General features: G+C 52.5%; 1 protein-coding gene across 1 annotated transcript in view; it reads left to right on the plus strand.

Moving 5' to 3' along the window:
• Window positions 1-25,842, plus strand: part of SLC4A5 (solute carrier family 4 member 5) — a 32,339-nt gene that overhangs the window by 1,050 nt on the left and 5,447 nt on the right. The window contains 20 exon segments of the mRNA XM_055820421.1: window positions 497-1,937; window positions 3,746-3,839; window positions 4,087-4,278; window positions 9,239-9,368; window positions 11,850-12,010; window positions 12,238-12,393; window positions 14,021-14,116; window positions 14,445-14,500; window positions 16,442-16,599; window positions 16,696-16,783; window positions 16,950-17,104; window positions 17,469-17,481; window positions 17,483-17,613; window positions 17,803-17,977; window positions 18,343-18,476; window positions 18,592-18,863; window positions 21,515-21,576; window positions 22,450-22,650; window positions 23,057-23,170; window positions 23,827-23,988. Of these exon segments, the coding sequence (XP_055676396.1) occupies window positions 3,767-3,839; window positions 4,087-4,278; window positions 9,239-9,368; window positions 11,850-12,010; window positions 12,238-12,393; window positions 14,021-14,116; window positions 14,445-14,500; window positions 16,442-16,599; window positions 16,696-16,783; window positions 16,950-17,104; window positions 17,469-17,481; window positions 17,483-17,613; window positions 17,803-17,977; window positions 18,343-18,476; window positions 18,592-18,863; window positions 21,515-21,576; window positions 22,450-22,650; window positions 23,057-23,170; window positions 23,827-23,988 (2,529 nt within the window). The 5' untranslated portion in view covers window positions 497-1,937; window positions 3,746-3,766.

The following is a 25,842-nucleotide window of genomic DNA, read 5'->3' on the forward strand; positions in this document are numbered from 1 at the left end:
CGCTCGGTATGCGACTGCCGGGCTCTGTCTCCCTCTTCTGACTGTTTCCAGGCTCTATTTTTTAACTAAACAAGAAGCAATCCCCAGCACAGGCGTGAAAAAAAACCACTTTTTGAACCATTTTTTTTTTCCTGCAAATCACGTTGAAATCGTTGCGTTGTGAGCCGCAAGAGCAGAGCAAGTGGGGTTAGTGGATTTGTTTAACCAGTATGGCCAAAACTGGGTTGGTTTGGGGGTATTTTTTTGCGAGTGAAGAAGGTAAAACCAGCAGCCCAGGGAAATTTGGTATTATTTAAGGAATAACCCCGGGTTGCTGCCTTTACCCGGGCAGCTTGCAGGCACTGGGAATTTTGCTTTTCTTCTTTCTTCCCTCTCTTTCCAGGACATCTTTAGTAAAACCTTAAGAAATACCAGGTGATAAACTCATCCTGCTCTTTTTTTTTCCACTTATCTGAAGAATGAAAGTTCATTTCTATTATTTTCTCTTTATTTCCAGGACAAGCAGCCACGAACATCTTTATGGCATTTTCCTGGCTGGGCAGAGCTGCTGGCGCTGGACCCCAGCTCACGTTGAACGGGTGGGATGCGAGCAGGTTCACGCCTGGGTTAATACTGGTTTTAGGCAGGTGGCGAGTGATGGGAGATGGGGAGAAGTTGGTTCATGCATCAGCTTGGGCACCCAACTCCCCTCTTCCCACAGAGAAAACGTGGAAATGCCTGGAAAACAGGAAAATTTCAGCAAGAGATGAAATCCTGAGCATATTTTGCAGGAACTCTTCTCCCCGCTTACAAACATGCCTCGTTACTGTCGATACAGGGGATGCCGATAACATTCCCTAATTCACCCTGAATTTTGCATGTTGAAACCGCCGCTGCCTGGCTCCAGACCTGACCCTGCTACAGACGAGAGAGCAAACCTGAAAAAACAGGAGCTGGGAAGAAAACGGGAGCAGGGATAAGGTACCAAACAGGTTTTGCATTGCTTCTGCTGAGACTCCAGATCCTGCCATCAAATAATCTCCCCAGAGGCAAGAGAAAAGCCCCGCTATCGGATGACCTTAAAGCGCAAAGTCTGATTTCCAACCCTCGTTTTTTTGCTTAATGACGAGGCCGGCCGTGACGAAGTGCCAGGCGCTGGGTTGATGCGGATTTATTGATACCCCTGTTAAAAGGCTAAGTGGAGGCGAGCAAGCCAGGCATGAAATGGAAGCGGACAGCTCGGGAAGCAAAGCAGACACACTGGTGTGACCAAGAGTTTGCTTTTCATGAAATCAAATTTACAGATGATCAACATCTAAATGGCAAAACGACGAAATTGCAAAATAATTCACCGTTCAGCCCCCCACCAACCCCCCGGCAAAGTGTCTTTGATGCCCATGGGCCTCATCCTATCGTCCCCAGGGGTTCTCACTGATGGTGATGCTTCCCTGCACCTCTCTGAAGAATTTCTTTCCATTTCTTAAGGTCAGATGTACACAATCTTGCACACAGCAAAGAAATAAAAGCCGTTTCCCTCCCCAATCCCTAGCAATCGAGCCAAAACTGATGCAAAAAATAAGCCCCAAACCACCCCAACAACCCCAGAAGAGACAGATCCTGCAGGTTGGGGATGGACAACTTGAATTTTCCGACGTCCTGGTGGTCTGATGTCTAGAGACCGCCACTGCGCAAGACCAAATCTCCTCTGGCTTCAATGCCCCATCCTCTCCAGAGGTCTGTTTGCATCCCGTGATGCCTTTCTCCTCCCAAAGTCAATGAGCGTCGCCCAAAATACATTTGAACCTGGGAGCTACGGGGCGTTCAGCATTAGGCGTCGATACAATGGTGGCCGGAGCATCTTCATCTCAAGGCACTCTGGGCTCCCGCACCCACCAGCGCCCGTGACTTTACTCCACGGTCCCGTCCTCTGATTTCTGAGCACTTTAGGGAAGCTCAAGGTGAGTTTATTAAACGGTAAAACTTATTTTTGTGGAACTGAGAGCTGGTGGGGGGTAGCGGGGGTTTAATTGGCAAAGGTAACAGCGCTTTTCTTTTCTTCCCCTTATTTCTAACGTGCTTACGGTCGTGTTTTCCAACAGCTCTGGTCTGCGTCGTGCTTGTCTTTGTATGCAAGGATGGTGGGGGGGAAAAAGCTTTATATATAAAAAATTAGAGGAAAAAGTCCCAGGCTGTATGACTCTTATAAATCAGGCATGATCACTCAGTGGATCTAATAACCCCCAGGTTTATCAGATGGGTTATTTTTGCTGCCCGACAGAGCTGGGGTAGACCTCTCACCAGCCCAGCTGGACTGCAAAAAAAAAAAAGTCAGGTTTCTTCCCAATACAGTCCCAGCTGAAAGGCTGTGTATCCCAGTTTGGGGACCCCCACCCAGCGCTGAAGCTCGTGGGGAAATCTCTTGGGGGGCGGTTGTGACACTTCTTCTGTTAGAAGGTGCCAGCTCATTTTTAGAGCAAAAATATTTACACCTCCAGCTGGGTGGGTATTCTGCTGTTCCTTCTCCCACCACCAGCTTCCTAAAATCCTCAGATTTAGCCCGATACTGTTATTCCCAGGAAGCTGAGGCTCGTGGCTCCTGTTATCCCTTATTCCGCCCAGGTTTGGGGCTCGGTTGTCCATCCAGAGGTGTTTGCCCCCTAAACCTGCGCCTGTACAGAAAGTGTTGGGTTAATGCAGTCAAAAAAAAAAAAAAAAAAATTAAAAAAATCCCAAATGTGTTAAATCAAGATGCGTCTTCAAATAACAACTGGGTAAAGGCTGGAGCCTGTATCACGCTAAAGTTGGTCTTTGCCTTGGGGGAAAATGGGTCAATAATTCCACAACCCAAGCAGAGCCGACCTGGCCAGCCTTGGAGCCTTCCAGCCCTTTAGGTGCGCACCCTGCTTTGTGTTTTTAACCTATTTGCCTTGAATTGAGATTTTTTCTTCCCTAATATAGTTGGATAATGATATGATATGGCCATGGATGACAAGCAGCCGGAATGGGGGACACGGAGAGGCTGGCTCTCCGTCCGCCCTCAAAGTGACTTTGGGAGGCATCGATCAGGCTGCCATGAATAGTAACTGTTCTCCCATCCAAGTCAAGTGTGAAAGGCAATCACTGGAGGTCAGATAATTAGGAGATTAATTAGCATATGTGGCAAAACCCAAAGAAATTTGTATGGGGAATAAAACACCAGGTTTGAAGGAAGATACCTGGAAGCAGCAGCATGCATATGGTGTAAAATTTGTGCTTAGGAGATGGGGGAAAACGAATTCTGCTTCTGCAAAACCCCTTTTAACTGTGCAGATCACCCCAAAAATTTAAATGGGTGCTTACTGCCAGCAAGCAACCCCTCTTAACCGCACCCATGTCCATAATCGTACCGGCAAATCTCTGTAATGATCTCTTACGCTTCACTTACGCCGGCCTTTGAGCAGGAGTAAGAGACTGGAGGTGTAACGAAATTTATCTGGATTTTCTTAATTACGGGGAGAGCGGAGGTGGAGCGCAGGCAGGGCTGGTGCAGAGCGAGGCAGGGCTGAGGGGAGACGTGGGTGCTTGCAGGAGGGTCCCTGGTGCGTCTGCAGGGAGGTCCCGGCCCCCCCGGTGCATCCTCGCCCTGGCTGGGAAGGACCCTGTGATCTCACTGGGGCCACACGCGAAGGATTCCCATAGTGGTGAGCACCCACCAGGTGGACAAAGGGGCTGTTCCCCTGCCCAGCACCCTTTAAAATCTCCCTCCTTTCTCCTCTCCGTGGCTCAGCTCTCTCCAGGCAGCAGAACCATGCTGGAGGATGAGGATGGGATGAGCGAGAGGGGGCTCAGCAGCTCGAGGAGGAGGTACGACGATGAGGAAGGTGAGCAAAACCTTGGGGACGCCCCACATGGTAGCGGGGTCTTCCCTGCCAGCCGAGGCATCGGCTCTCCTGGCACTTGGCTCGGCACATCTCACGCACGACATGGGAAAATCTGCGGATGCTTTAAGCTTGCTGGGAAGAAGGCAAATATCTCCCTGGCTTTTGGGGAGTTGGGGGTGTGTGGGGGGGTTATTTAAGTGAGAAACATCCAGATCTGCTCTCTCAAGCTTCCCCTTGCCCTCCCTAGATTACCACTCCATCTACATTGGGGTGCCAGTGCCTCGGGGCTACCGGAGGAAACGGCGTCGACGAAGATCTGTCTCCAGCCGGGACAGGACGAGCGAGAGCGAGCGGCACTACGAGCGCCAGGATCGCTCCGACACCGACGACGGCGGCCACGGCTGCTACGAGAGCGGCAACGACAATGCCAGCAGGACCAGTGAGTCATCCTCAGGCTTCCCAGAAAAGCGGGAAGGGTTTGACAACCTCATTTAATCCGGGATTAAATCACCCCCGTGCATCTTGCCACGCTGCTTAGTCCGGCGTTTGCATTGGGCACTGCTTTTCCTGACGCTTCCCAGGTTTATTTTTCCTTGCGGATGTCTCTGAGAGCCAGGCACAGGGTGTGAAATGGGATTTGAGGCTGCTTAGGTGATGGGGGGGACTAAAAAGGGGCTGTCCTTACCCTTGGGAGGTTGCTTATGAGGAAATCGGGAGTACAGCAGGATCCGGGCGTGCAGACACCCTCCGGGCATCACACCTTGTCCCCGACAGGCTTTTGCCCGGGCTTTGCCCGATCTCCTGAAATCTCCTTAGCAAAGATTAACATTTTGCACAGCAAAGTAGCTGTCGATCTCGTGTGGTTTGTTGGGGTTGGGTTCTTTTTTCGCCCACCCACCCACCCACCCACCTCCCCTATAGAAATTTGCATTTGGTTTTATGTCAAGCAGATCATATCATGGCTCGGCAGAGTGGGCAGGGGCTCGGCTTCGCTTTTCCCTACGGAAGGAAAAGTTTTCCAGGCTTTTTGCATGGGGAGAGGCTTTTTATTTGCAGCAGGCTTTGCGCGCAGCTCCTTCATGCCTTCGGTGGTGGCACAAGTGGGACCACGTCCCCCCCTTTCTGCAGGCAGTAAACATCACCGGGATATAACACTGGGCTGGTTTGGGGGGTGCAAAGTCAATTTATGGAGGAAAAACACCCCAAACCACTAAGCCCTGCAGCAGCCCTCCTTTCCCCCAGGAAATCTCCCTCGTTTGGGTGGTTTCTCCCAGAAAAAAAATCCCTACCCTGAGCTTGGAGGGGGTTTTCCCACCTCGCTCCGGGTGGGAAACAAAACCCCTCCACAAAATAACCCCAAAGCTTTGATTTCTGTCGTCCCCCCTCGCCCTCCCTCCCCTTTCCAGCTGACTCCATCCCGGCGCGCTCACCTCTCCTACACGCATCCCGTTTGATTTGGTAACTTCCCGTCATGAGAGCCAAAGGGAAAGGAAAGTGCTTTATATTCTCTATAATCTGCTCCTTAAGCCTTGGGAGTTTAACAAGCCTGAGTGGATAAAGGAGGAAGTTTGGGGGGGTGGTTGTAGTTTTGGGTTGGTGGTTTTGGTTTTGTTTTTTTTTTTTTTTTGTACCGTGCAGCGAAGGTTTGGTTTAGCCGGGAAGAAATGGGGGATAAAATGGAAACGAACGCAGGTAGGTGATTTCCACCGCTCTCCGGTGGCCGCGGTGTGGGGAGCAGGAGGGGAAGAAAGGCTCCATAATATTTTTTTGGCTTTGTTTTCCCCTTGCAAAAGCAACTTGGGAACCTGTGTGGGTTGAGTCAGGTGCTTGCTCAGGGCTCCGAGCTCCAAAGCTCATCCCAAAAATATAAGGCAGGGGGAATTGTATCTGCTTCCGTGCTCCCCAGCAGCGGGCACGCAGAAAAGGGGATATTTGGAAGGCGAAAAGTCTCCTGCACCTGGGGGTTCCTTGAACAGGAATGGAGCATGTAATCCCATGGGATGTGCACCCCAGCTGCCTCTTTTTTTCCTGGGAAGAGAACCCTTCTGAGCCATGAAACCCCCGGGAAGGGCTGTCGTGTGTTCAGGTTAATGTGCCGGAGCCTTAAACAAGGCTTAGTCCCACCGCCCAGCCAGACAGCAAACCCCGGGCGGCACCGCGGTCCCCCGGCCCCTATTTATCACCTTTTTTTATTGTACCTAAAGCCAGAGCCGGGTTTTTGGTTTGGGAAAGCATCGCTAGGTGAGGTTGTACCGCTGGATCGAAGCTGGGTGCAAAGGGCTCTGTGCACCTCAAATTAAAGGAGGTATAAATCGGTGCCGCTGGGCTGTCCCATCCGATTACCCACGGAAATATAGGTCCTTGTGTATGTAAAATTATCCTCTATTAGGTCCTTGTGTATGTAAAATTATCCTCTATTATCACCAGCGTTAGTACTGAGCTAATTCTGCGGCTCCAGGCTTGGTTTGGATCCACTGAAATCATGGTGGAGGTTGGACGGGTGTAAAGCAGGAATTGCAGCTGTGAGCACTTTCCCATGGGAAAAGCTGGTTTGGGGAGGTAGGGATCTGCTCTGGGCACTGGTTGAACTGTGTCTTGCAAGAAATAGGTACCGATTTTGGGGTGGCTTTGGTGGTTTTGGCCAGTGTGGCTGCATTCCCTGGAGGTGCCAAGCCCTGGGTGCCGTTATTCAGTATCTCCTCCCACGCAAATACCTGCTGCTTCATGGGATTAATTTAGATGCTGGCTTAAATTTCCGGGAGAAAAATTAAAACAAGAGCTGGGTTGTAAGCAGATGCCGGGCCGGGTGCTTTCCCAGGCACGAAAGGGTCCTCCAGGTGAATAAACACCGTGAATTTTGGCTGCGCGGCCAAGCCCCGGCGTTGTTGGTTTAGCAACCGGCTCTTTGCTCGGGTCAGTGAGCGGTGGGGAGCAGGGGCAGCCGCCGCCATGAAGCACGTGTTACGTGTTGAGAGATGGATTTATTCCTTAAACTGGGGGAGGATGGGGAAAAAAAAGCTAAAAAAACCCAAAGCCAACCTAAAAAAAAAGCTCTTTATGTGCAAGTTTTCCTTTATCTTTTGTGGTTTCCAGTGGTTTAAGTGTGGCGCAGCCCTGACACCCCAAAACGAGTCGCTGCGGGGACCCTCCAGCAGGCTGAAGCCAGAGGGACCCGTTCTTAAGCACCCAAGGGGGGAATTTGGGCAGCGTTGGGAGCAGCAACCACCAAGTCAAGGATTTGCAAAGCTCTAACCTCTCTGCTCCCCCTTCCTGCAAAATTGCAAATCCCTTTTTTTTGACAAACGCATCCAGAGATCCCTCCTGAGACAGGTATTTCCAGAAAACTCCCCCCCCCTTTTTTTTTTTGTGGTCTGGCTCGTTGCATTTTAGTGAATTTGGGGCGATGCTGGCGCGCCCCTGCCCCCGGCCTTGTGCTGTCTGCTTTGCTCTGCAGCCCAAAACTTCATATTCCTGCAAAACCCCAAATTCACTGCAAATGCAACGAGCCAGTCCACACACACAAAAAAAAAAAAAAAAAAAGAATTTTCTGGAAATACCTGTCTCAGGAGGGTCCTGTTCTTAAGCACCCAAGGGGGGAATTTGGGCAGCGTTGAGAGCAGCAACCACCAAGTCAAGGATTTGCAAAGCTCTAACCCCTCTGCTCCCTCTTTCTGCAAAATTGCAAATCCCTTTTTTTTTTTTTTTTTCACTAATGCATCCAGAGGTCCTTCCAGAGACAGGTATTTCCAGAAAACTCCCCCCTTTTTTTTTTTTTTTTTTTTTTTTTTTGGTCTGGCTCGTTCCATTTGCAGTGAATTTGGGGTTTTGCAGGAATATGAAGTTTTGGGCTGCAGAGCAAAGCAGACAGCACAAGGCCGGGGGCAGGGGCGCGCCAGCATCGCCCCCATTTCATCCCCTCTTACGCGAACAGCACTTAGGCTTAAAGAGCCTGAAGCCCTCCAGGCATGTAGCCTGGCTCTAAAATTAACAGGAATATTAATAATCATAATAATGAAGCTTATGGAAGTGGAAGGAGGACTTGACAACAGGGCTTTAGTCCTGCTGGTGGGGCTTAGAGGGCTTACGTGGTTAAGCAGGCTCAGCCTGGAGCGCAGGGGACATCCTATGCTTGCCCAGCCGCCGCGACTTGGGTTTCGTCTCCTCCAGTGGGGGGACAGGGCAGCATCCCCCCATTTTTTCCTCCTCTCCCACACCACAATTTAATTCCCGGATTTTTTTTGTCTACCCTCTTACCCAACTTTCTAATTCCCGGGTTTGAGAAGAGGAGGATTCCCCTAACAAAGGCATTTTCCAAGCTGGATTGACTCCTGCTGGTTTAGGAGAGGGCTAAGACCCAAGATTTTATTAAAAACGCACCATTTCCAGGGAGCCTGGCGTAGGGCTGATTTTAAACTCTTGATTGAATAACGGGGCGACTGGGGAGCGGTCCCATCCATGCCACATCCCGGTTCAAACCCAGGTGTTTGATTCCTTCCCTGCAACCAGAATGATGAGGCTTTGCTAGAAAAGCAGGTGACGATGGAGAGGGTTAAAAGAAAACCCCAGCCTGGCTTTTATTATTTTCTTTTTTTTTGGGGGGGGGGGGGGAGAAGAGGGCAGGTCGGTCACCCTCCTGTGGCTGCAGGGAATGCACCAAAGATGAAAAACCCTTTTCCCCTCGGTCAGGAGGTTTGCAGGCAGGTGATGTGTGGTTGCTCCCCTTCCCAAAACACACCGCAGGGAGCGGGAGGCATAAGTGCCCTCCCCAGCCTGCCCCATTATTTGCAGCAAAAAGCTGGATTTTTCCTGCAGAAAGGGTACGTCTGTATTAATGCCCTCGAATGATGCAGGTTCCCCTCGGGGATCCAGTGGGAAAACTTGTGCCGAGCACTCGTGTGTCCCGATATTCAGTGCCGGAGACCGTAAGGATTTGGTTGTCGGTGGCAGGTGGCTCTAACCTGGCAAGAACAGGCTCTGTGGTAGGGAAAAATGTGGGATCCCCCATGGGAACATGGCACACCATGCTCCTGGAAGGGGAATTTGAGTGTGCTGTATATAGAGGTGGCTGCACTCCCTGATTCCCAGCCCAGACCTATATATTCCCCTCCTGGCTGCTACGCAGCCTCCGCTCATCCTTTCCACCAGCATCCGTATGTCTTTGCACGGGGATTTTGGAACAGGATTAATTAGCGTTCCCCCACTCCCCAGTAGCTCTCCCCTTAAACATTTTCCTCAAACCCTCCTTTTTTCACCCCATGATCCTAAATAGCCCTACAGATCCCTCTTTATCCACCCTGGGGCTTTCCATGTGGGAATGGTGCAGGATCATCTTGTCTCCAGCCGATGATAAACCTTTTTTTTTCTTTTTTTTTTTTTTTTTTTCCCCTCTCCCCTGGCAGTGTCACCGGCTGCCGAGCGCCTCCGCTACATCCTGGGGGAAGACGATGAAGCTCCCAACCCCACGCTCTTCACGGAGATGGACACGCTGCAGCACGACGGCGAGGAGATGGAGTGGAAAGAATCGGCCAGGTGAGCCAGGGGGGGATGCTTGGTGTTGAAAATGTGTCGGGGAAAGACCCTCCCTCTAAATATCCCTGGGTGGAAACAGGGTCAGGGAATGAGCATCTTTTCCGATGAGGTTAAAAAAGCCATGCCTGAACTAGGGAAATGCGGAAAACACAGCGTTTTGGGGGGCTTGGCACGGCGGCTGCAGCCGGCTGAGGAGGAGGAAGGGAGAAAATTTCCCATCTCTTCCCACCTCTCCCCAGGCTGGAGTAATCCCAGAGCTGGGGGATTCCCATTCCCAGGGCAGCATGGCAGCGAAGCCCTGCAGAAAGGGCTGGGAGGGTGGAAAAAAACAGGATAACATGCTGGGAAAGCGGAAAATTAGGGAACAGGGGACAGAACAAACATTTTCCCAGGTCTTTCCCCCCACCCCCCGACTTTTGCTGGCCAGGCCAAGAGTTAAACTCCTCCTGCCCTCAACCCACCTACTACATCTTTAATAGAAGTGTTAAAGAAGTTGCAAGTAGCGTTGGCTTTATTGAATTCAGAGCTTATCCAAGGGGAAAATATCAAATTCAAGTGGGATTTTCTCTTCCTAGCCTCAGCCGTGTTAAGGGCTAGCGGGGTTGGGGTTTTGGGGGAGTGTTGGGAAGGGGGTCAGGGATGCCGATGGTACCCCAAGCCCTTTCCTTTTGGTAGCATATGCGGGATTTCCGAGTCTGGCTGCAGAGGTTCACCCGAGGGATGGAGAAGGAGCGGGATCAGGCCCTGTGGATGCTCGCCCCGTCTCTTGGGCTGGTTATTGGCATCACCAAAAACTTTGGAAGCTCTGAAGCATCCTCCTGGTTGCCATCCCTGCTCGACATGCGGCAGCGCAGGGATGCTGCTGCTAAAATCTTTAATTCCTCCCCACCAGCATTTTGCATAGGTATCCGCTCATCCCTCCCCACTCCCCAAAAAGCTCAGAAGGCAAAAAAAAAAGCGCTTCCACTGGGATTTTCATCAGGGAGGGCTTGAGATGGAGGTTTCCAAATTCCTCTGGCAGGATGGAGGTTTCTCAAGTCCTGGATTTCCACTCCCCAGCGAGGAGCGGTTCAGCCTCTTCAGCCGCTGCGGGACAGCAGCTCCTTGCTGGGAGCAGCGCTACCTGTGGCTAAATCCTCAATAAATAGAAAAAAATGGAAATAAAGCAGCTGAGCACAGCAGGGAGATGGGGTTTTGCCGTAGCCTTGGCGAAAGCATCACGGGATGTCGGTCCCAGGGCAAAGGCGCCGCTGGAAACGTGCCTCTAGTCCTGCACGCCGACCCAAGCTGCCACCCCGTGTGCTCACTAATAACCCACTTTTGGCAGGAAAATGAGGCAAAAAAGAAACGAAAAGCGACCTAATCAGCTTTGGGCGAGCGCCGGCGGGGCTTAGCGGGTGCTGTGGCGGGAAGCTTGAATTTCTTGCCAATAAAAGCAGCGTTGTTTGATGGGCTGGAGGAAGGCTTTCTGCAAAGAAATCAGGGTGGGGAGCTTTGGAGCTGTGGGCACTGGGGCCAAATTGTACATTTTTGGAGGTGCGGGGGTTTTGTGCCCAGCACAGGCCGTTCCTGGTGCTCCCAGATAATATTTTGGGGCTTTTTTAGAGGGACACCCAACATTTTCTCTTTGCAGCAGCTTTTTAACACCCTCCCTGCCCCTGCAACTGATACCATCCCGGGCTCTCCCCACCCTTCCCCTGCAGTGTCTGTGAGCCATCAGCTCTTCCCACCCCCCTTTCTTCTCCTCCATCCTTCTTGTCTGTGCCCTCCGTGGCAGCAGGAACCCAAACCCCAGTCGTACCAGTTAAAAGTTGTAAGGTTAAGCCCTTGCGTAGGCTAATCCATGGAGCCTGCAAACCTCTTGTAAAGGAAAAGCAGCTTTCTTCCCCAAACTGACGTCTTGTGGAGAGCTGCCTGCTCTCCCCGGAGCCTGAGCCCCATCCCTGGGGAGCTGGGAGGAACCAGCCACCATTCCTGGATTTGCTCGGAAGTCTTTGCTTTGTAAAATTAAGGAGCGGAGGTGGCAGGACCGATTTCCAAGGGCTTCCATCTCCCACCATGGGGATGAGGCACCCAGGTGTAAGTCTGAGCATTGCAAAGGAATTTAAAAGATGTTTGCAATTGCTTTGCTGTGTGCATGGCTGGTTCACGCGGGTGCAGAGCCTGGCTCCGGCAAGGTCAGCTCCAGGGGAAAACCTCCCAAATCTCGCAGGAGCAATTCGAGGAGGGTTAAATCTGCAGGGTTGAGTTCAGTGGGGGAGCCGAGAGGTTTTGCTCCGCTCTGCAGCCATGCAAGCATCACTTTGTCTAATGATGTTACTCAATTTCTCCGCTCCCATCCTGAATAACAAGCCAAAACTTTGCAGGATGAATTCCTCCAGGCTTGCAAAGCCACCTGCAGAAGGGAAAAGAGGAAAAGCAATTCTCTTATTCTCTTCTCCTACACCGTGCCCGTCCCCATGGCTGCCGCTCTCATTGCAGGTGGATAAAGTTTGAAGAAAAGGTGGAGGAAGGAGGGGAGAGGTGGAGCAAGCCCCACGTGTCCACGTTGTCTTTGCACAGCCTGTTTGAGTTGCGGACGTGTCTACAGACGGGAACGGTGCTCCTGGACTTAGATGGCTACTCTCTGCCCCAAATTATAGGTAGGAGCCAGCGGGGTATCAGTGGTTTCAGGTGGCTTTTTCCCCCTGACCTAAAGTGCCAGGAACAGATTTAAATGCATTTTCTTGTTATGTGCAAATATAAACCAATTTATTAGCCAAGACAGGAGTTGAGAGCCAACACCTCGGTTCACCAAGCATTGTCTTGAGCCTTCTGGGAGGGTTTGTGCTGGGGTAACGCATGCACCTCCCTCGTTCGGTGCTTGCAGACGATGTCATTGAGAAGCAGATCGAGGATGGTCTGCTCAAGCCAGAGCTGCGGGAGAAGATAAGCTACGTGCTCCTCAGGAAGCACCGCCACCAAACCAAGAAGCCAATCCACCGGTCCTTGGCCGACATCGGGAAGTCCGTCTCCTCCAGCACAAGTGAGTCCTTGGGGTCCAGCCTGCTCCTGGTTGCATCCTTGACTCATCGGTGAGCAAGCCTGGGGGGAGGGAGATCTCAGACGAAGGAAAGGGGGACACCCAACACCATTTGGGGCACCCAACTATCTACTGCGTTGAGGAAGACCCCAAAATCTCTGCCACTGGTGGCTTTAAGGGTGGGAGGTCATCGGGAGGTGGGAGGCAAGGGGATGTCTGCTGAGGTGGACGATGGCGTTGTGCAAGAGATGATGGCATTGTGCGAGGGACGGCGGCGTTGGTGGTCACTTGGCCAAGGGGCTTTCTGGCAGAGCAGCCTACAGACAAATCCAGTCTGCTCTGCGGTTGAACCTGCCTATTTTTGAGCTATTATAAAAGGGGATTTGTTTGTTTTCACGCTAGATTATTTACTTAGGTTTAAATGGAGGTCATTTGGTGGAGCCCGGGATTTGCCAGGCTTCGGCTGCTCCCCGCGTAGACAGAAGCAGCAATGCCCAAGCTCGAAGTGTACATGGAAGAGGCTGTCAATAACCAATATTCCCACGCTATGGGCATTCCCAAGTTTCAAAGCGGCCACCATCCTAGATATTTGAACAAACATTTGCCCAGAAGCCTTCAAAACGCAGCACAACTTGGAAATGTTGTAGTTAGTCCCTGTAGGTGGGAAGAACAGGAGCATCCTTCGCGTTTTTAGTTCCTTGCTGAGACGATGGCATTGCTTTGAGTTTGCAAATAGGGACACCAAGGAAAAGAAGGTCGTTGGCAGGAGCAGAGGGGTCCCTCGCATTTCTTGTGCCAATGGCAACTCTGTGATATTGGAATAAATGCCCAAAAATAGGGTCATACCCAGTGGGAACTTCATTATTATTTTTGGTGGGTTTAACAAAAAAAAAAAAAAAAAAAGAAAAGGACAGATGCTGTGGTTGCAGCTGGTGTCTCTGAGAGGTGCGGAGCAGCTCAACAAAGCTGGTCCAGGTGGTTTTCCAAAAGGATAACACAGTTTTGGGAGTTGAGGAGGTTTTCTGAGAAAATGCTGGGTTTAACACAGAGAATGCGGGGTGGGGAAGGGAAGTCTTTAGAGGGAAGTAATTCAGTTTAAAATCTGAGGTGAAAACTGGGGCTCACCACCAGTTCAGGGAGAAGAAACATTAAGGTGAAACTTGGCGGTGGCCAACATCAATATCTGGAAGCATGAAGTTCATGGCAAATTTCAAGCGTAGCTTTCTTTGGAGAATTATTAGATTAAAAAGGCAAATAAAATATTGGGGTTTCTTAAGTAGCAGAAGTTGCACTTCTGAGCCCATTTATAGCCTTGCAGAGAGCATCGGCAGGGCGTGGGGTGGTGCAGGTTCCTTGCACGGAGCCTCAGCAGTGGGACAGCTGGGTTAAGGCAATTTATTCTTTGATAATGAGAAATATATACTAGGCTAATGGGAAATGTAGTACTGTGGGTGAGATAAAAGTGCAAATGAAAGTAGGAGGGAAAGGCACATTGCTGGTGAATCAGCCCTGGAAGGGTCACATCTGTGCTGGGCAGCTGGTTTTTCCAGCCTGGTGGTCTCTTGCCTTCAGCATCACCCAAGGGTTTCTCGCGGCACCTGCATCTCCTCTAACAGCTCCTCTCCCCCAGCCCGCAGCCCCGTCCGGAGCCCAGCCGCCGGCGCTGCCTTCCACCGCTCCACCGAGGACCTGCGGATGCGACAGAGCGCGAGCTACGGCCGCCTGCGTAAGCTGGGGGGGGGCACAAACACCGCTAAAAGAAGCAAGGGAGAAACAAAATCTATGTTGCAATACGAAAGCGGGCAATTGCAATTACGAGGGGATCCCACCACAGGCATAAATGAGGTGTGGTTTGGGTAACCACAGGGTGACTGGTATCAGGAAACTCATATTCTTGGGTTTTCACCTCCCTGTGCCTGGTTTGCAAGCCTGGCTATAATAAATAAGTTGGGTTTTTTAATTTGCACTCAAGTCTTCCTGCCACGTTTTCTCCTTGCACGTGGGGCTGTAACTCGGCTGCACGCCATGGGGTGGTTTGCTCTTCTCTCCATCAGGTCACGCGCAGAGTCGGAGCATGAACGACATCTCGGACACACCAAGCTCCGACCAGGTAACCAACCCCAACCCCCCCCATACCGACCAGGTAACCACCCCCAAACCCACCCGCACCGACCAAGTAACCACCCCCAGACCCCCCAGCGCGCTGCTGTGAGGAGCATCTCTGACATGACCCGCGTTGGAGCAGGGGCTCTGGGGTTGTTAAGGTCCATGTGAGCCTTGTGTGGCTTCGCTCAGTCGATACCCGCACAAATTCCTAATTAGGGAAATTAATACATGTATTGATCCCTGCTAACTCATGGGGAAGCTGTTCCAGAAATAATACCTGGGCTTGCAAGTTGAACGCGGGGTTAGGGACATGCGGAGATGCTGATAGAGCTTGAGATCTTTCGGGTGGAAGGAAAAAAGATCCTTAAAATCTCTCGGGAGGTAGGGAAAGGTGCTTGGGAGAACGCAGGGATCCTAGAAGAGCCTTTGCTTGGCCGGGTGAGGGCAGGCTGCAGGGGTAGATCCCATCCAAGCACCCGGTCTGCGAGCAGGAACACAGCTCTCGGGACAACGGTCTGTAGATCGAGGCGGGTTTTATTTTTCCCTCTTTGCACCGTGATGGACGTGGGTTTCTTAACGCAACGCTCCGTCGGGGGGCTCTTCCCCCCCAGTTTGCTTTGCATGGGAGAGCTGGGAAGGAGGTCAGGCTGGAGATGCGATGGATCAGCCAGGTTTTGTGCCCTTCTTTTGCTGGATGTCCCATCCCCATCCCGGCATCCAGGCTGTTTAGCTGGGAACTGTTGATGCCTTATAGGGGCTTTGCTTTGTTTCTGTTTGCGTTAAAAAAAAATTAAAGGCAGGTGGTGTTTGTGTGGGATGACAGCTTGCTTCTCCCCAGGGATGTCCTTGCTGGGCTTACCCGGGGTGGTGCAATTTAGGGGGAAGCGGAGGATGGGAATTCATGTGTTGCTGGGAGCCACGGGACAGGGATGCCACCGCATCAGGGAGGCAGAAGGTTCCCAGGGCACCTTCCACAATTCCAGCTGCAATGAAGCAAGCCAGCTGCCCACGCACGAACCCCAAACATCAGCCTCCAGCAGTGGGGTGCGGAGGGTTAATCCCAAAATATGCAAAGCATTTAGGTTTAATCGCCCTATTAGACCCACTACAAAGGGACTTTTTAAGTGTTACACGAAGCTTAGTGGTCACTGTTAACTCCTGCTCTTGCTTATTCCAAGCTGCATTGGAGGAGTTGCTTTATTATTATAATTTTTTTTCTTTTTTTTTTCTTTTTTTTTTTTTTTTTCCATTTGGGTTTAAAAGATTAGAAAGGGGAGAGCTTGCTGCCCGGCTCACATGCCTCCCCTCATGCTGGCATATAGATTATAATAACACCCTGCCTGGGTCGGTATTGAACCCTTTTAGACTAATAATGAAAGAGCTGCAGGGGAGAAGAGACAGGGAATAAATCCATGACCGAGGTTTCCTACTTCCATTATTTGTTCCTGCTCCGAGGATGAGACCAGAGAGGAACAAGCTAAATAAAACCTCCCCCGTGCACGGTACGGGGGTCTCGGGGGAGCCTGGGGCTGCAGGGCTGCAAACAGACCTGCAAAAACACGTGCTGACTTGCTCCAGGATCCAGATTTGGGGCTCAGATTTTCCGCAGGGGGATTGATTGCGTGGGATCTTCCCTGCGCAGACCCCAGCCCAGCAAAGCACCTGTCGCAAAGCGCCCAGTTGCACGTCGTGTTAGGGAGCCCCGAGCGTGTGGTTTCCAGCTTATCTGGGGCTACTCGTGGTTTTGAGTAACAAAGAAATTCAGCTTCCTGAATTTCTTGCTGGTTTATCCCTGGATATGGCTCTTGAATCCCCACCTCTGGGAGTCCTGGGACCATCAGAAGTTCAAGCCTCCAGCTTCAGCTTTTGGGTGCAGGGTGTGGAAAAGAGGGGGAGATGCCAAATCTGGGTACCGTTCCCTTCCCCACCCTCGTCTTTCCAACAGCTGAAGAACAAGTTCATCAAGAAGATCCCCAAGGATGCCGAGGCCTCCAATGTGCTGGTGGGAGAAGTGGAGTTCCTGGAGAAGCCCTTTGTGGCTTTCGTGCGGCTCCTCCAGGCAACGATGCTGGGAGGGGTGACGGAGGTGCCTGTCCCCACCAGGTCAGCGCAGTTCCTTTGGGTCCAAAGCACCAAGTGGTCTCATGGCGTGGATGCTGGTGGTCCGAGGTTGCCAACACGGTGCCTTTCCCTTCCCAGGTTCCTCTTTATTCTCCTTGGTCCCGCGGGAAAAGCCAAATCCTACAACGAGATCGGCAGAGCCATCGCGACTCTCATGGTGGACGATGTGAGTAGATGCCACGCCTGGCCCTCACCCCTTGCTCAAAGCTAAGAAGAAAAAGCAATTTTCATCCTGTCACCCCAAAAAATGAGCTTTTAAATCCCATCACGATGTGGGACGTGTTTGGTGGATGCCATTCCCAGGCTGACACCTCTCCTCCCTTGACTCCCAGCTCTTCAGCGACGTTGCCTACAAAGCCCGGGATAGAGAAGACCTGATCGCCGGCATAGATGAGTTCCTGGATGAAGTCATCGTCCTGCCACCTGGCGAGTGGGACCCCAACATTAGGATTGAGCCACCCAAAAAAGTGCCCTCAGCTGAGAAGAGGTGGGTGGGAGGCGTGGTGCTGGACCGGCGCTGTGGCCACCCCCATCCCTCCTGTTCTGGAGATGCTGGAGGTCAGCAGCTTTGCTTGCCTTCATCCCAAGAAACCATCTCTGTGAACGTTCCAGAAACTCTGCTTTTTCAGCAGTTTTTGGCCCCAGATCAGCTCAGGACTGTTTCCACTCTGCAAAATCTGCATTACCCGCCTGGGTTGAGCAAATGCAGCCCTTGATTTTTTCCAAATTCCCCCCGAAAGCCAAGCTCCAGCACAGGCAGAGCGCTCCCCCATGGCCTTGGCCATGACCCCTGCACGGGACCGGCTGGCAGGGCAGGTGCCGTGGCCAACACCAGTGGCTCTCTCCCATAGGAAATCTGTTTTCCTCGCTGAACGAAGTGGGACAGATGAACGGCACGGCCGGTGGGGCAGGCGCTGGGGGCGGTGGAGGAGGCAGCGATGATGGGGAGATGCCCGAAGTTCATGAAATCGGGGAAGAGCTCGCGTGGACGGGCAGGTGAGCCAGCACCACACCGCCCAAAAACCTTCGGAGGGTGCCAGCACCCATCAGCATCTCCCGCTGGCTCAGCCCTTGGTCTGCTGGGGCATGGAGGGGTGAGATCCTTCTGGGCACGGGCTTTTGCGCAGCACCGTGTCTGGTTTGGTGGGAGGCCCGAGCATTTGGTCCTTGGTGGTGTCTCCCCAGGTTTTGTGGTGGCCTCTATCTGGATATCAAGAGGAAGCTGCCCTGGTTCCCGAGTGACTTCTACGAAGGCTTTCATATCCAGTCCATCTCTGCCATCTTGTTCATCTACCTGGGCTGCATCACCAATGCCATCACATTTGGGGGCTTGCTTGGGGACGCGACGGACAACTACCAGGTCAAGTCCAAGGAAAGGGGTCACTTTGGCTTGGGGATGGGACAGGATGGGACGGGATGGGATGGGATGGGGCAGGAGGGGTTTTACCCTCCTTGTGCCATGCCAAGCTTTGATGCTGCAGATGTAAATTCTTTGCCGAGTGGGACCGGCAGTCCTGAAATACCTGCAGGATGGGAAAACCCATCTCAATGGCATTGCCAGGAGCAAGGGGACATGGTCCCACCCATCCTATGTGGGTCCAAGCAGAGGTCCTTGACTCCCGTCTCCATCTGGGGTATCTGTGGGGATGTAACGTGGCCCAGCATCACCATAATGGCTCAATGGTTCAATCATAATCCCTAATGCTAGGTTTGATCCATCCCCAGGGCGTCATGGAGAGCTTCCTTGGCACGGCGATGGCAGGCTCCATGTTTTGCCTCTTCGCTGGGCAGCCGCTCATCATCCTCAGCAGCACCGGCCCCATCCTCATCTTCGAGAAGCTGCTCTTCGACTTCAGCAAGTAGGTGTTGAGCGGTGCCAGGAGGAACGGGGACCCATCCGTACGGGGGTGGGAGGTGTCCTCCAGCCCACAGCGTGCTCTCACGGGGATGCTCTCGCCTTGTCCCCGCTTTCAGAGGCAACGGCATTGACTACATGGAATTCCGCCTCTGGATCGGCTTGCACTCTGCCCTACAGTGCCTTATCCTGGTGGCCACCGACGCCAGCTTCATTATAAAGTACATCACCCGCTTCACGGAGGAAGGCTTCTCCACCCTCATCAGCTTCATCTTCATCTACGATGCCATCAAGAAGATGATCGGAGCCTTTAAGTACTATCCCATCAATTCAGACTTCAAGCCGGACTACGTGACCATGTACAAGTGCGAGTGCATCGCCCCCGACCCAGGTGAGTACACATCTTTTTCGGCGCCGGCTGGGGAAGATGAAGGGGTTGGGGGGGGGGGTCCCGCTGTGGATAAATCCCGCTGGATCGTTGGCCAAGGACATGGAAGGAGACAGCTACCCAGTCAGCATTGGGTGGAGAGACCTCATCCTCTGAAGATGTTCTTGGGCAAGACAGAAGAGCCTTGTTCCCCATGGATGAACGCATTGGTGCTCGCTGGAACGCAGAGGATGACACCAGAGAGCTGGGGCCTCAGCCTGGAGCAGCCAGATGGATGGATAAAAGGGAAATACAGTGTGTGTGGGGGGGGGGAAGACATTTTAGAGCATTAATTCCAGCCTGCTGCCGATGGAAACTTATTCTCCAGAAAATACGTTGGAGGGGTTTTGTCCTCTCCAGTGTCTGGGAAACCCTGGGATGTCCCAGTTGGGTGTGGAAACCTCCTTGGACTGCTTTTTGCTCCTCTTTTTAACTCCTTTTCAAAAAGGAGAAGCCATCAGGCTCTGAGAAGACCATCTTTCGATGGCTCCCCTGGTTTTGCTCTTGGATAGACGTACCGGATGATCCCTGGTCTGAATTGAGCAGCTCAGATGCTCCCACAGCCACCTGGAAGGGGATGGAGATCTTCGCTTTGGGCTGATGGCAGCAACCCCGCTCTCAGGCGAGCTGAATTTATTTTAAAAGCCTAAAAGCTAACAATTCTGGGGAGCATCAGCTGCAGGCAGAGGGTTGTGATGGTGAAGCTCTCCCCAGAAACAGAAGCATCCAAGACCAGCCGCGTTCCCTATACATCCGTCATTGCCAGAAGAGATCTCACCCGCTGCGATGGAAATACCATTTATTCGCTTTCATTTTGCATTTTCCCTCGATTTCTGTTTACCAACCACCCGCTGAGTGACCTGATCCCGTTGGATTTTGAGAGCCCTGCGTGCAGTGGGGAGCACACCGAGACGCTGCCGTCCTTTCCCAACCCAAACCCTCCCAAACGTGACCTGCGGGAAAGCGAAGCCTGACCCCCAACGCGATCCCGGGGGGGCTGAAATATCCCAGGAACGGGACCGTGACCACCTCCATCCACCCGCCAGTGCCGGCATCTGCCCGGCAGCACCCACCGCCGTGGCTTGGCGCAGGAGGATGGGGGAGCCTTGAGCCTCCAGGGAGGTCTCCCCCTTTTCCAAGCCCCCCGCCCCCCCCCCCCCCCCTCCCCCCAAGAAAACCCGGGGCAACCGAGAGGCATTTGCACCCCAAAAACCTTTAAGCCTCTTTGCAACCCAGCCCCGTTCCTCACCCTCGCTGCTCCGGGCACCCAAGGCAGTGGTGTCCACATTGGATTTTCCATTCCTCTAGATATTGAGAAATTGTTTATTCCCCCTACATCCTTTTTTTTTTTTAATCTTTTTTTTTTTTTTAATTCGTTCTGATTTTTGATCATTATAACTGATTTGTACCATATTTGTCTCTGCTGCACACATCAATTTGGGCTGATTTCAATCTCAAGTGAGTATCGCCTTCTAAATATTAAAACTCTTTTAATATTTGATACTCTTCCCCCATGGGGCTTTTGTTGTTATTTTTTTTCCATGTATTTTACTTTTCTCTCTGCTCTGCTAAAAGGGTTTATGTAGACTCCTCTCTTAAAATACCACCAGTGGTATTCTACCCTTTAAGGTGTAGAAATCACTAATAAGGCTGGTTTCTGGAATAATGAAAGGTTATGGAGGGGGAAAAAAAAAAATAATACTAATTAATAATAATAATAGTGTTTTTAATGCTGGGTTTGCCAGAGCCGTTCCCCGGAGCCCGGTTTCGGCAGCCCCCGGGTCTCTGCTTCTAACCCAGCAATCGCTTCTCCTTCATTAATCCTCGGCGCTGGGGATGGAGGCGGCAGGTCGGGGCAGCCGAAATTCCCACTTGGCGCAGGAAGATGGACCAGAGGGAAGAGGGGGGGCAGAGCGGTCCCGGACCCCGCTTAGGGGCACCCGTAAAGAACGTGGATGCTCCTGAAGCTACGGAGCTGCATCACCCGAAGAGCCGAGCAGAGCTGCTTTTTGCACTTGGAGGAGAAGGTGCCGGGGGCTAGAAAAGATGGATTATTTTTTTTTGCAGTGAGACACTAAAACACCCCTAAAATATTTTAAAAAAGAAAAATAGCCAAAAAAACCCACAAAAAAAAGCCAATTGGGCATGATTGGGTGCCGCCTCTCCAAAAAGAACAGGCTGCTTTTTCAGTCTTCAGCCCCCGTGGTTTTATGATGCAGGTGTCGGGATGCTCAACCCTGCTGCCGGTGGCTTCTCCGGGAAGCTCCTAATAATTTTAGGAGCTGGGAAGTTCCTAAAAATACACACACACCCCCGGCACTCGCCAGCCCTGGAGGGAGAAGCCGCCGTAGGAAAAGCCGTGTTCTCCGCTGGCGCATGGGATTAATCAGGGAGAAGTCGCTGCGGGGTTAGACATGGGGGGGGGGTTCTCCCCAAATCCTGGTCCGCCTTCGGGATGCCGATCCCCACGCGGCTCTCGGGGGATGCGCTCGACCCCCCATTTGCTTTTACGCTGGCCGGGCTCAGCTGCGCCTCCCCGGGCAAAGCCCGGCTACTTTTAATACCAAAACCTCGATATTAGCCAAAAACCTCAATAACAAACTCCTTTCCCGCAGCCAACGCGACCTTGTTTGATGCTTCAGCTCCAGTGGCACCAAACACCACTAACGTTTCTCTGGTAAGCGGCTTTGCTCATCCCGACGGGAAACTTGGGATAAGGGAGGGCAAATCCGAGGGACTCCTGCATCCGGGGAGCGACGCGTGCCGGCTGGGAGCGAGGGCGATGCAGGATTTGCATTGATTTGGCTCCACGGTTGGGCTCGGTGGCACCAAATCCCCACTTTTTTGCCCAAATTAATAGTGGCTCCAGGGTTCGCTTGTGGCTATGGGGCTCCTGGCGGCAGCAGCCCTGGGAAACGCCCCTTCCCTTGCATGCTACAATTAATTAAACTGCTGATTTTGCTTTTTTTGATGGGGAAATACCCCTTTCCTTGCATGCTGCAATTGCTTAAACTGCTAATTTTGGGGGTTTTAGCAGGGAAATACCCCTTTCCTTGCACGCTGCAATTCCTTAAAATACTAATTTTGGGGATTGGCCAGCGAGTGCCCCTTCCCTTGTACACTACAGCTGCTAAAAATGCTGAATTTTCTTTTTTTAATGGGGAAATGCCCTTCTTTTGCACACCGCAATTTCTTAAAATACTAATGTTGCTTTTTTTGGCCAGGAAAAATCTCTTCCCTTGCATGCTGCATTTGCTTAAAAGACTAATTTTGCATTTTGGCCAGGAAATACCCCTTCCCTTGCATGCTGCAGTTGCTAAAAATGCTGATTTTGTTTTATTTGGCTGGGAAATACCCCTTCCCTTGCATGCTGCAGTTGCTAAAAATGCTGATTTTGCTTTATTTACCTGGGAAATGCCCCCTATCCTTGCACGCTGCGATTATTTAAAATGCTAATTTTGTTATTTTGGTCAAGAAATACCCTTTTCCTTGCATGCTGCAATTGCACTAAAATGCTAATTTTGTCTTTTGGGGGGGGGTTTCTCCCCAGTACAATGCTATTAACCTAACAGCTCTGGACTGGACTCAGCTGAGTAAGAAGGAATGTCTCAAATACGGCGGCAGCTTAGTGGGGAAATCCTGTAAATTCGTGCCCGACCTGGCCCTTATGTCCTTCATCCTCTTCTTCGGCACCTACTCCATGACCTTGACCCTGAAAAAATTCAAATTCAGCCGCTATTTCCCCACCAAGGTAAGGAAAGCACCGGGTTTCACCCTTCTCTTTTCCAAAAGGTAGGAAAACCAGGAGCTGGCAGTCTGGTGGATGCAAAGAGCTGCGGGAAAATAAATCTGTATTTCTAGGAGATGTTGCTAGCAATAAGAAATAAGCAAAAAAAATCCCCCTGAGCCTTTAGCCGCCGATTTGGCTTTGCATATTAAATAACCCATCACCTTGCCATGCAAAGGAGGAAAAAATCTACGTTTTGTGGGTTATACCCAGGTTATCCATGGGTGAGCGAAGCTGGAAAACCCCAGGGAAGGAGCCGAAGTGGGAAGCAAACCTCTCCATCCCATTAATTCACCTCTCCATCCCATTAATTCACCTCTCCATCCCATTAATTACCCTTTCCACCCCCGTTTCCCCATCTTGCCTCCAGGTCAGGGCTTTCATTGCCGATTTTTCCAATGTCTTCTCCATCCTGCTTTTCTGCGGAGTGGATGCCTGTTTCGGACTGGACACCCCTAAGCTCCATATCCCCAGTATCATCAAGGTTCGGCTGCACCGGGGGGGACCCCTCGCCTCTCCACCCTCACTCTTCTTCCAGCTCCTCAACACCTTTCAGGGAAAACTGCGGCTCCTGTGGTGTCTGGACACCTTCTTAAAAGCTACTTTGTATTTTCTGGGGGAATATTCTAATTCTGTGACTTTTTTTCCTTCTTTTTGTTGGTTCCCCCCCCTTTTCTTCTCTTTCTCTCACTCCCTGCAGCTGCGTAAACTTATTAGCGATTTCTCTATCTTTATGTCCATACTAATGTTTGTGGGTCTGGATGTGCTTTTCGGACTCAACACCCCAAAGCTCCAAGTGCCTACTGATTTTAAGGTAAAAAAAAAAGCAATAAAATCCCTTTCCCAGAAGCGTCATTGAAAATTTCTCCCCCCTCCATCCCTGGGGTGCCATCGGGTGTCCCAGTGAGCATCCCGGAAAAATGTTGGGTTGAGGCATGTGGATGCTGGGTGTGGTTTGGGTACCGGTGCGTGGTGGTGGGATTTAGGGATGGATGTGGGATAAGGATGATGCTCGGAGGTGATGGGGTGAGGTGGGGCTTCCCAAAATGTCAGCGCTTGGGCTTTTCCCTCTCTCTGCTCTGTGCCGGGGCTCCACCACGGTGTCCAACCCCCCTGTCTTCCACCCCCCCCCCCCTCCAGCCCACCCGTGTGGACCGAGGGTGGTTCGTGTTTCCCTTTGGGAAGAACCCGTGGTGGGTTTACCTGGCGAGCGCCCTGCCCGCCCTCCTGGTCACCATCCTCATCTTCATGGACCAGCAGATCACAGCCGTCATCGTCAACAGGAAGGAGCACAAGCTGCGGGTGAGCCGGGACTCGTCACGGCATCGCGTCGGGTACCCCTGCATCCCTGCCAGCACCCACTTTTGGGGTGCGGATCAGGTGCTGCTGCAAGGCACGGGGGGGTCACCCCGGCTCGGCACGCTGCGCAAAGCCAGGGCCCAGCCTCTCCTTCTCACGCGGGGGTTTGGGGGTGACAGAGCCTCCAGGGTGTTACATCCACCTAATGCTGTAGGTAGTGGGGTGCAGCGGGGTGATGTTGGGTGCGCTGCGGCACTGCAGGGTGCAGGGTGCAGTATACCAGTGTGGGGTGCTTCGGAGTGATGCGGGGTGCAGTGTACCAATGTGGGGTGATGCAGGGTGATGCAGGGTGATGCAGGGTGCAGCGTGGTAATGTGGGATACATCAGGGTGATGCAGGGTGCAGTGCAGCAGTGTGGGGTGATGTGGGGTGATGCAGCATGACAATGTAGGGTGCATGAGGGTGATGCAGGGAGCTTCAGGATGATGTGGGGTGATGCAGGATGATGTGGGGTGATGCAGGGTGCAGCCTGGCAACGTAGGGTGCATGAAGGTGATGCAAGGAGCTTCAGGATGATGTGGGGTGATACAGGGTGATGCAAGGTGCAGCGTGGCAATGTGGGATACATCAGGGTGATGCAGGGTGCAGTGTAGCAATGTGGGGTGCTGCAGGGTGATGTGGGGTACTGCCGGGTGCAGCCCGGCAATGTGGGATGCGTGAGAGTGATGCAGAGAGCTTCAGGATGATGGGATGATGTGGGATGACACGGGGTGATACAGGGTGATGCAGGATGCACTGTAGCAGTGTGGGGTGCTTCAGGGTGATGTGGGGCGATGTAGGGTGATGCAGGTGCGGCATGACAATGTGAGATGCATGAGGGTGATGCAGGTTGATGCAGGGTGCAGTGTAGCAATGTGGGGTGCTGCAGGGTGATGTGGGGTGATGCAGCACGCAGCATGACAATGTAGGGTGCATGGGAGTGATGCAGGGAGCTTCGGGATGATGTGGGGTAATACAGGGTGATGCAGGGTGCAGTGTAGCAATGTGGGGTGATGCAGGGTGCAGTGTGGCAACATGGGGTGCATGGGGGTGATGGGGGGTGCTTCAGGATCGAGTCAGTTTGCAGATGACACTGAGCTTGAGGGGAGCATTGATCCGTTTGAGGACAGGGGGCTCTGCAGGGGGGTCTGGGCCAGTGGGGTCGATGGGCTGAGGCCGCTGGATGAAGTTCAACAGGGCTCAGTGCTGGGCCCTGCACTGGGGTCACAGCGACCCCCCGCAGCGCTGGGGCTGGGGAGCTGCCTGGTGGGGAAGGACCTGGGGGTGCTGGCTGATGGTCAGCTGGACACGAGCCAGCAGTGTGCCCAGGTGACCCAGGTGGCCAGCAGCATCCTGGCTGCGTCAGCAATAGCGTGGCCAGCAGGACCAGGGCAGTGACCGTCCCCCAGTACCTGGCACTGGTGTGGCCGCCCCTCGAACCCTGGGTTCAGGTTTGGGCTCCGCACCAAGACACGGAGGTGCTGGAGCGCGGCCAGAGCCAGGCAGCGGCGCTGGGGCAGGGGCTGGAGCACCAGCCTGATGGGGGGCGGCTGGGGGGGGTCAGCCTGGGGAAAAGGGGGCTCAGGGGGGACCTTCTCGCTCCCTACAGCTCCCTGAAAGGGGGGTGGAGGCAGGGGGGGGGCGGTCTCTGCTCCCAGGTTACAAGTGGAAGGATGAGGAAGCGGCCCCAGGTTGTGCCAGGGGAGGTTCAGGCTGGATGTCGGGAACAATTCCTGCCCCACAGGGTTGTCCGGCACCGGGACGGGCTGCCCAGGGACGTGGTGGAGTCACCACCCTGGAGGTGTCCGAAAGCCGTGT

The sequence above is a fragment of the Falco peregrinus genome, chromosome 17 (assembly GCF_023634155.1).
Source record: "Falco peregrinus isolate bFalPer1 chromosome 17, bFalPer1.pri, whole genome shotgun sequence".
In the NCBI taxonomy this organism is placed as follows: domain Eukaryota; kingdom Metazoa; phylum Chordata; class Aves; order Falconiformes; family Falconidae; genus Falco; species Falco peregrinus.